The following is a 10737-nucleotide window of genomic DNA, read 5'->3' as shown; positions in this document are numbered from 1 at the left end:
GTGGAGAGGGTGTGTGACTGTGTCCTCATGTGACTAAGGGGTTAAGGTCAGGTAGCTAGCAAAGGTTTTGGCCAGGGGCCTGGGAGAGAGAGAAAGCAGGAGTTCACAGACACAGAATGATTTAAAGCCAGGCAGGACTACCGTGCCTCCATGGAATTGGACGTAAGTAAAGTGAATCCAGTCGCATTCAGGGTATTTTTTTTTCTTTATTTGGTGGCTTAGTTTGAACTGCTCTGTGTGGTTCTATGCCCCCAATTACCATCTAAGCATTGTTCCTAGAGATAGTCTGTTGGTTTTCCTTAGCTGCTCTGTAACATCTAGCAACCAAGTATGCTTTAATCTTTTGTTTTGTATTAAAAATCACTTTTTTTAAAGTGATGACTTGCATGCTGGAAGGTCTGTATCTGCATGCCTCTGACTGAGAGGACAGCTACTAGCTACTGCAGCTTGTTTTTCAGGATCAAAAAGCACTTGATGCTGGCAGTGATTCTGGGGGGAGGTTTTTTGTAACCAGTGCCTGTAGAGGCAAGGTTTTGAAGCTCTCGTGTGGGCCCTCACCTTCTGCACTCAAGTGCCAGAGTGGGGGAAACAACCCTGACAAGATCGCTCTCATTCGAAGGTGCGCTCTCTCTAAATATCTCTATATTGTTGTTTCTGTTTCCACTAGTTTGAATTTCTTAATATAGCTATGTTTCAGCACTGGTTGGGGACTGCTATCTCTCTGTCCTCCCCCCAAAGGCAACAAAATATAGCTATATATAATGTTACCCCCATTCACTCGCCTTGACTTTTAAGTCATTACCCCACATACTGTCAACAACAAAAGAGAGGAAGCCTCTTATTGCTACATTTAACACTTGTACATTTTATTTTAATTCAGTCAGCCATTGTACACATTGCAGCTATGTATTGTTTGTTAGTGTTGTAGGTTTGTATAACTAATACATGCCCTCATAGATATATTCAATTAGTGTTATCACCATGGGAACAAGATGCTGATTCATCAACTTAAAAAAATCACTTCTTCTCACAGTATTCATATTCAAGTTCTTCTTTGATAACACAGCGCAAAAAAAAATCATAGGGTGAATAACCATTATGTTGTTAGTTACACAGAACATCATCTGCACGGCAAATAACACAACAGAAATGCATTTATTATTTCCTCATTTCATTTCTTTAGTCCTGGTTTTTGACCATCATTCCTAGTTTAGCTGCCTACTTTTCTCTGTTGTGGCATCAGCATCTTTACTTTGACATTCCAAGCACTGAGTGAGTCATTTTTTCTGACTATTTAGGTGTGTGTGTATATTACATATGTTAAAATGCTACAGCGCTCCCAACCACTAGTAAAATAAAGCACAGGACACAAAATATTTCAGATTTTTTTTATATTCCCTTCTTTCAAAATAAAAGTGCAGGGATGCTGTTTTAATTCTCAGAGAGTTAGTTTAGAAATATAAAAGTCAATTGGAAGATGATTAAAAACTGCTTGTTCAGTGCTAAGAGGATTATTGGTTCTTTTTAAATGCCACATGCATGTATCAGATAAGAGGCAATCTGGATAATAAAACATGGTGCATGAGAAATCTTTTTTTCCCCTCTCTCATCTACAGTGCAAGTGGCCAGCAGGAAGATACCACTACTAAGACAATGTGGATTGGCTAAAGCAGTGATGAAAACAGGAAACTACTGTAGTTATAGCTGTTTAATACATCCTGCCATGTGTCCAGATCTACAGGAGTTCAATACCATATGCAAATGGGCCATAGCTATAGCTGCTAGCAATTTGATTATCTAATTGATTACTTAATTGGGTATATGTTCCTCCTTTAATAAACTGGAAGTCCTATGGATGCAGAAGATCAAGATCAGGTCTGCAGTGCTGCCTCCCCCAGAGTATCTTTTATGTTAGCAATAGTCCTCGTAATTCACAATGCTAGTCTAAGCACTTTAGTTATGTACAGTTCACATATTAATATCCCCTTTTTAAAATGTTTTTATGCTGCAGATGCATGTACATAGTCACTTGAAGAGGCCCGTGGATGAGAAGGGTGCTGTTCTGTCTTTGGTCACAAATTAGCTTACACATACAAAAGAAAAAGGGGAATTGATTTCATTGAAATAGCTGGACTTTTCTCATTTGGCCTCTTGCTTCTGGTCCTCTTTGCAAAAATGTCTAAGAAGTTGCTGGAGAGCTTCCTGTGCTGCTTCTGGTATACTCTCCAGCTGTTCCTCAAGAACATGTCTTCCATACTGGTCCTTCACCACAGTACTCTTCTGTGAACTGCACTTATTCATGGTTGTCCTAAAGAGGAAAAAGGTAAATGAACTATGCGCTATTTTTGCTCTTAAGAATAAAGTAAACTTTTAAAAAATATGTTAGAAATGGCAGACGGTGTTAAGTTTGTTAATTTTCTCAAAAGTTCACTCTGCCATGCTGACTCAAACCTTTTAATAACCGATCCATCCTCTTTCATGATCTCTTTCTCTACTAAAGTAGGGAATTGGACATTCATTTGGCTACCTGTAAAACTCAAAGCCTAAAGTGAAACACACAATAAAACCTTAAAACAGAAGGTAATCATACTTGTGAGTAAAGGAACAAAGAACAAACCTAGTGGAAATAATGTAATCAGCACAAGCACACCAACTTTACCTCTTCAAAGTCCTCTTTGGCTGTTGGGAGATCAGTGGCTAAACTCGCATCACCAAGGTGCTTCTCCATTCGTTCTCCTTGCACCAGTGTGGTCTTTACAACTTTACTGACCTTCCGGCCTTCCACTAGTTCAGCTTGAAATTCTGAGGCACCCGTCGCAACACTGGGCTCAGAGAATGTCACCTGCAGAGATGATGTTGAGGATACATTCTGCTTAGACCTTCTGTTTGTTTGGGCAAGTGGTAAAAAGGAAAGGATCCTGAGAAAGTCTCACCTCAGACTGTTCGGTGTCACTCTTCAGAACAAGCCGCTTTACAACTTTGGAATATCCATCTCCTTCTTCAACTGTAACAGGTTCTTGTGGTGTTCCATGCATTAGGACTTCTTCCTTTTCTGTACCATCTGGTGAAATATATCTCCTGATAATCTTTCTGGTGACCTAAGGGAATATCATAACTCTAAGTGCAGCTGCTTAATATGTCACTTTGCTCCCTGAGAATAGTGAGTAAAAGTATTAGATTGTAATTCATAAAATGAAAACTGACAATACCTTCTTCACTACAATGTGGCCATGTTCATCTGTGTACTGCTCCTCTGTTACTGTTTCTGGTGGTATTTCAGGCATGTCATCAGCCTGCACAAGAAGAAAACAAAACTTCATTAAGCAATGCCTTAAGATGCTTTACATAAACATCATAAAGTAAGAATTGAAAAAGCAGTCAAGAGTATTAGTGCTGAGTTGTTAAACTCCATAAAACATTCTGCAAATGAATATTAGAAGACATGCACTGGCGGGTTGCCTTAGCAGCAGACCTTATGAAGGTTTTCACTACAGATATAGCTCGGACATATTGCCAGTGGCACGTGCAGTAGTTCAACACTCAGTACCTGAATAATCACCCGCCGGCGAATGACCCTGGTAGTTACCATCTCTTCTTCATCTGAGCTGGTCTTTAGCTCACCTAATTCTTCTGCTAGCTCCTAGTAGAAGCATGGAAGCAGTGCTCTATTTGTCTCTCTTTTAGCGCCATAAAACTCATTGCTTAGGTGTACATATTCTAAAATACGCTTTTTGTTGGCTCATTAGTCCCACTGATCATAGAAGGTGGTTAGAAAAAGAAAAGATTAAGCAAGTAATAAAAAAAAACCAAAGGCCCTTTCACAAAGTCAGAAATATTAAGCTAGCAGGGAGAGCATTCTTTTATATTTTCTGTTCCATAGTCGTTGACATAGTTTTGTTACGGATTGATTGGTACTGGATTCACTACAAGCCACAGAAGTGTAGTGCCAACCCTTGGAATAGCAAATTGAACTTATTCTTTGAGAAGAGCCAGGAAAGCTATTCCTCCTTCTCTTGATAAGAGGTGGGACTCATTTTCTCTTATACTGAGCCCCTTCATTGCAACCCTTCTTAATATTATCTTAGATTCTGAGCCTTCCTACCCTAGCTGGATGTAGAAATGCAAAATACATGAACAGCTTAAGATGACAAATTGGGAAATGTATTTCCCTCCTTTAACTTTAACAGGGCAGAAGACAGATCGCCGCCGTAGTCAGAGAAAGAATGTTGAGAGCTTTCTCACCTATGATCCTCTTGTCTCATTCGCCTGAAAATATATAGTAGGGGACTCCTTCATCTTAACAAATAAACCATCCTAAACCCACTCATAATCGCCTAGCAATTGTAAAATAACTAGGGGGTTGTGCCCCCTCCTCGCTACACTTCCCCCTCTGCCCTGGGCCACCAAGAAGGGGAGGGAAGGGGAGGGCTTGCTCCTGTGGATGCAGAGTGATTTGATGCTGTGTCTGTTGTCCCACAGGATTTTTTTTTTTAAGAGAGAGAGAGATGAGTGGTCCTGTGGCACCTGAGGGATTAACAAAAATATATATAGTATCATGAGCTTTCATGGGCAAAACCCACTTCTTCAGATGAGTTGAAAGCTGGAGTGGAAATAATAGTAACCCAGAATTTATAACAGGAAAAGGAAAGGAAAGCACCTGTCTATTGTAGTACTGGTACCAATGAGGCTAATTGAGTGAACTGGAAGTGTCCCATATTTGGGTTTTGATATATGTGAGGTATTAAATGCAGGAAATGCTGGCTTTATAAAGTAGTTCTCAGTCACATGAGCAGTCCTATTCACTTCAGTGGGCCCACTTGCATAAATACTTACCTAGACTATGTTGCCATATAGCAGTGGTCTTCAACCTTTTCAAGCACAAGATCACTTTTTGAATGTGTTAACTCAGGATCTACCTCAAACTCAAAGACCCTTCACCGAGGCCCCGCGCTCCTCATTCTGTGAAGATGGGTTACAGGAGAGGAGGACAGAGTGACATTAGTGCCCCTCCTCCCCTGTCTCTCCCACCCTGCAGAACACGCAGGAGGCTCTCAGGGTATCTCTGAGGCTCTGGGTAGGAGCAGCAGGGCAGTGCAGGGAGGGGCAGCTGAAGGGCTGGTACTTGATAGCCTCCCAAGCCAAACCAGTCAGGATCACGTGTCAGAGGCTCCAAGATCGACCAATAGATCCTGATCTACTGGTTGGTGATCACTGCATATAGATTAATACTTGCCATGTGAAAGGAATATTTACTCATGGCAAAACTGAGTCAAAACAAAGAGTTGTAGATAATTAAAGATGATTTTGTCAGCATTTGCTTAAGATAAAGATGCCATCATAGGTGCAGGGGTTGATATTACCTTTCTAAATGACTTGTCATCATCATGTCTTTCTAACTCTGCTGGCTGTTCATCAGTTGACTCCACTATAACCAGACTAGTTCTCCTTGGGGAGAGGTGGAGGTCCTCACATTCTTGTGCAACGGGAGAGTTGCCTCCCTCACTAGATGGTCTCTCTTCACATCCTGTGGCGGAGCCTTTAAATTTTTCCTTTGCAAAACCTGCTGCTTTTTCAGCCTTTGGTGCTATTGATTCTTCTGGAGTCGTGACACTGTGGATTACAGAATCAGCAGAGGTAACGACAAAGCATTCTATTATGAGCCCCATAAATATGCTAGGTGGTTGCATGTGCCATTTTTTGCAAAGTTATTTTAACAACTGAACACTGATTTTTATTATCTGTTAATTTAAAAACATTAAAAAGCAAGAGAACTAAAAATAGTTAAAAATCGAGATCTACAAATGGGCAAATTGCGCTGCCATATACTTGACTTCAGAGGTTTAGTTCTGCTAATCATCTGGTGAAAAATTATCATGATACATTCTGGCAGTAATCTATAGAAGTTGTTCGTGATACGCACAATCAGGCACTTTATTTTCTAGAATGCTACTCGGGTTGACGCTCCTCTCATTTGCATCCCTGTACCTCAAGAGCCAACCTCTTCAATGGAGTCACAGAGGTGAGACTGGAATCCAATCCTTTCTTTCTAAGATGTTCTGGAGCCAACAGGAATGGATAGCTATCATTTGTGACTTTCCCCCTAAATCTTAATCCTTTTTAAGAGTTATACATCCCATCCCAGAGTGGGAGTAGTTACATGAACAGTCTGACTTAAATCAATGGGACGATTTTATGAGTAAATGTTTATCAGTATGGGTAAAAGTTACACAAAACAAAATACTGTCATGTCATATACATAATTCAAAGTAATTTTTTTTCTTTTCAGTACTCTTTATACCATTATATGAAAATTCATACTGTACATCAAAGGCTAGACTCATTCTTCCTGGCTGTTGCTAGATCTAGTCAATCTCAACACTTTCCTCTCCAAATAATCTTAAGCAGCACCAAAATTACTTCAACAAATCTATACAGAAAAGATCTCTCTTTAAAGCAATGTTCCTTTTTCTTTGACTATTCAAAGCATACCTTTCACATACTTATGTTGGAAGAGTGGTTAGTGTCCTGAATTAAAATTCCTGTCTGAAAGTTAAAGGTACTTTGGGTCAATAACCAACTGCCAATAATAATTTCATTAAGGGAATTATTATTTAAAAACTTCAAAAACAACAAATAGTCTAGCAGCACCTTAAAGACTAACAAATCATTATTATTGTTAGTTGTAACATCTAAAATATGACACCAATGCATTAAGTGTTGCAAAGGTCTCCTTAAAAAACTGCTGGCACACCCAATAAATAAAACAGTTCTTCCCAAATAATTCCACCCACTCGTGCTGTTGATATTCCTCTCTAAGAACCCTATAGTAGGCAGATATGTAATGATCTGTTCCCCACAAAGGTTTTATCCTGCTCTCATATATAATGAGAGATTATGTGACGGATATCGTGACGGGCCGGCCCCGTCACTCGCACCGCGTCCAGGCGGGCAGGCAGCTCACGCGGCGAGCGAAGAGCCGGGGAAGCGCCGGCTGCATTGCCGCGCATGCGTGGCAAGCCGTGAGCTGCTTTTAAACGTGGCCCCAGCACACCTGGGGGGGGGCCCGCAAGCGGGAGAGGGCGGCGGACACCAAGGAGGGGCGGCGGCCACAAGGGGAAGCCGACAGACCGTGGAGGACGCGGGGGAGCGGTGGACCCGGACGGCGCCTACCTACCCCCGTCCCAGACGAGAGGGGGTGCGCGGAGAACCACGGCCGAGAGCCCGAACCACGGCAGACCAGACCCCAGGCCACAGAAGGGCGACGACAGACCATGGGAGTGACGCCCCGATCTGGACGGGGACTCTGGACTGGTGAGAGATGGACGAGAGGGAGTCCCGAGATGGGGACCGTGGGGGAAGAGGCAGCCACGGGGGCTAAGTAGCAGGGTCCTGGTCATAGCGGGGCTCGGCCCCCTTATAAGAGAACCCTACTGCGCCCTATAGGCCGAGAGAAAAAGGGTCAGGGGTAGCGGTGAGCCCCTCCGTGAATTGAACGCGGGCTCCCTTACCCCACATTCCTACGGGGCTAGATGGGCGGGGGTTAGTCCCGCCGTGACAGATACACAAAATAAAAGGATGTTTCAGTTCAACATGCAATTGGTTATAGATTTTCCCGGCCATCTTTTGATACTTACAAGTGCTCATGTTGTGCAGCTGATGAATCTTTTGGCAGATCCGGTAGTTTCCCTGAGAACTCAGCGGGTACTCGCTCTTTGTGTGCTTGTCGCAGGAGCTCTGCAACTGATAAGTCTGTCTCAGCCCTGGGTGTGCTCTCCTGAAAGGAAGAGTAACTGACAGATGTGTCTTCTTCAGAGACAATAGGAGGATGATCGCTGTCTTTATAATGCACTTCTTCCTTCTTGTGTCTTGGACTGTAAAGTTCCTCTTGCAGTGCAGAAAATCCTAGGAACAAGGGGAAAAAATCATTAAAATGCTCCCTGCCACTCCCCACCATGATGTTGCAACTTTCTCTGAAGTTTAATTGCCAGAGGAAATATAGTTTTGCAACATCATAATGAGTTATGGGGCTCTGCTGTGCATGATTTATAAGTGCACATGTGGGTGGAAGATGAAGAAAGTAGATGAAAGTAGTTGTTGGTGAAATGTTGGATTTTCACTATGATTGCCACCGAGCTTCATAGCAACATGTAAAACAAATGATCTTCCTATCTAAAACTGCCACTGAATGAGCTGAAACCACTTCAGAAATATTCTTTCAGTCTCACAATAGCCCTTTGAAGCAGATCAAGGATAGTGTAGATTAATACTCTAGCCAGGTAAAACTGTAGAAGGATTTTAGGTGGGAATAGGATTTTGAATTATAAGGACATTATTACATTCATATTTTATCCAAATAATGGTGAAAATACCACTTTCTGTAACACCTTGGCGTTTCTTAAATATCTTTCCATCTAATGAGTGATGCTCTTTATAAAGCTCAACAGAATCACAGCACAAATGCAGGTTATGCCATGGAGAATACCATGTGTTATTTAAATAGACGCAATCTCATTGATTTCCATGGAATCACCGGTACGACTATGAGCAAATTGGCCTATAGGGTACATCAAAGCTTCCTTTACTAGCATTATAAGACCTGATTATGGTAGGTGATTGTAGATGAAATACTAGTTTTTGTCATACTTATTAAATTGTCCTGCTTTTAAAGATAAATGACAGCTATTATTACAAGCATGGTAGAGTATTAGTAAAGTGTCTTAACTATACATTTTAGAATGGAATCTAGTGCAGAGACAAAATCACTTGGAAGATAACGTGAAAGGGTAACATCAGGAAGCATCTACCTTCACTATGATCCAGTCCTATGGTTTGTTCAATTTCTGCATAGGTGCGAGCGCCACAGTCCTGCACAAAGTCTCTGTGGCTTGTCTGCATTAGATGAACAATATCCATTCGGTTGATTTTTGTGAGACACTGGGTAAGGCTTGTATCTGTGATGTTCAAAAGACACCATTTAGTCATACGCTTCTGGGCCACCAATGCCCGAGCTCGCAGAAATATGTAAGATTTTCACTCAGCAGCATGACGCACAGAATGCAAATATTTTATGGTTAAAAGAACCAAGGGACAGAACAAAAACATTGTATTATTGTTATAGAAAACCTGATCTGTTGGAAAGGTTCATGCAAGAATTACTTTCTAACATCATCCGTTAGAAAGCTTCCTCAGCTAATGTGAATTTTTCTGCTTGACAGGGTAATGGAGGACTTAAGGCAGGGGTGGGCAGTAATTTTTGTAGGGGGGCTCTTTAGCATCGTAAGTGCAGTGCTGCTCCCGCTACCCCCCTCTCCGCCACTGCAGTTTGAATGTAATAGGAGCCAGGCTGCCTGCATACCTGGCTCTTACTACATTTAAACTGCAGAGTGGCAGCAGAGATTGCTTCTTCTGAGCACCTTCCCATATCGACTACACGATTACCCAGTTGCCCACCTCTTAACATCCTTAGTGGGTGAGCCTGCTAAGTCTGGCAAAGTACAGCTGGTGCAATAACTGAAAATTTACCTGTAGCATGTTTCCCATCCCTGTCAAGCCAGTATTTCAGAAGTGCATGGCTCTGGTCCTGCAGTGAATTTGGATTTTCAATTCGGATCTGGTGAATTTGCTCTTCCGTGAAATCAAGTTCTCTTGCTAATTCTGTGAACAAGAAGCCATTGTTTGGTAAAGACTCAAATTTGTTGTTGGCTTGGGCCCGCTTTCAAGGTTGTCAGCTGCAGCCACAGAGATTACTTTCCCTGGCACCAAAGTTCCTTCCATTTTATGTTCCATGCCTACAGACATTAGCAGTCTCGGGGAGACATTTTTATTTTGAGATTGACATGTCCTCCAGAATCCACCACTCCCAATGTTCGTGTAGTATCTGAAACTTTTTTAATCTACTTGAAGAACTGCTTAAGAATGACATCTTTTGCAGGCAGATTAGATTAATGCACAAGTGCTAGAGGCATCTCTGGACATGTGACGGTTGGAATCTTAATCAGATTTTAAAAATATCATTGTAGGACACATGGATTGGAAGAAAAGTTTGGCAAGGTGAATGGAGAGTAATCATCATAGCTATGTCTGCTTGTGTTGGCTGGTAGCCTCAAATAACAGTTCTCTGAGAGAGGGAACTGCTCCATTCCTCTCAATGAAATGTTAACTGTACCCAGAATTAGTGGGAGGCTCCTGCCAATACCCATAAGAGTGTATAGTATAAAAGGGCAGGGGCCAAATCATTCAAGCTGACATAACCTAGCAGCTGGGATAAGAACTGGGGAAGCCCTGCTGCCATTCCTGGCAGGAAAATTGGAGGACACGTCACTGCCCTGTGTCTCTGGGAGAGAAGGGGAGACCCCCACTCCAAAGGGGAGAGTCCCCTGAAGTGATGTTCCAAAGGTCCTAGACTGAATAATTTTTGTAAATTCATTCATGCTCTTTTGCAGTTTTGAAACAAAATGTAAACAGCTAAAAATACATATTGAAAAACAAATACGGCACATGCACTGTACCTACAAATTAGACTTAGCTGCAAGTCATGCAGGATTTTTTCTAAAAATATTAATTTCCTTGAATGTCCAAAATATGGTAGACAAGATGAACCTGTGCCATTAGCCGGGTGTGTTTCAGGCAGGCATTTTACTCTGCTGCCACTGTTAAGATAGTCTAACCCATGGGTTCCCAAACTAGGGGCATGATGACATTCCAGGGGGGGCATGAGGCAACCCAGCCTCCCCCACC

The 10737-nt window shown here is 42.0% G+C and overlaps 1 protein-coding gene across 43 annotated transcripts in view; it reads right to left on the bottom strand.

Moving 5' to 3' along the window:
- Positions 1-845: 845 nt before the first annotated feature.
- Positions 846-10737, bottom strand: part of ANK2 (ankyrin 2) — a 602743-nt gene continuing 592851 nt past the window's right edge. For 36 of the 43 annotated variants that reach the window (XM_075929766.1, XM_075929759.1, XM_075929765.1 and 33 more), the window contains 10 exons: positions 9523-9654; positions 8805-8951; positions 7635-7902; positions 5361-5610; positions 3548-3640; positions 3210-3293; positions 2934-3098; positions 2660-2842; positions 2452-2543; positions 846-2308 (listed from right to left, as the gene is read on the bottom strand). In XM_075929766.1, the coding sequence (XP_075785881.1) occupies positions 2140-2308; positions 2452-2543; positions 2660-2842; positions 2934-3098; positions 3210-3293; positions 3548-3640; positions 5361-5610; positions 7635-7902; positions 8805-8951; positions 9523-9654 (1583 nt within the window). In that variant the 3' untranslated portion in view covers positions 846-2139. The remainder of the gene's footprint in view (positions 2309-2451; positions 2544-2659; positions 2843-2933; positions 3099-3209; positions 3294-3547; positions 3641-5360; positions 5611-7634; positions 7903-8804; positions 8952-9522; positions 9655-10737) is intronic. The other 7 variants (XM_075929789.1, XM_075929763.1, XM_075929795.1 and 4 more) reach the window with 2 other exon arrangements.

Source organism: Pelodiscus sinensis, chromosome 5 (genome assembly GCF_049634645.1).
Source record: "Pelodiscus sinensis isolate JC-2024 chromosome 5, ASM4963464v1, whole genome shotgun sequence".
Lineage (NCBI taxonomy): Eukaryota > Metazoa > Chordata > Testudines > Trionychidae > Pelodiscus > Pelodiscus sinensis.
The sequence above is the reverse complement of the archived record's forward strand: the minus strand, read 5'-3'. Positions and strand labels throughout refer to the sequence as shown.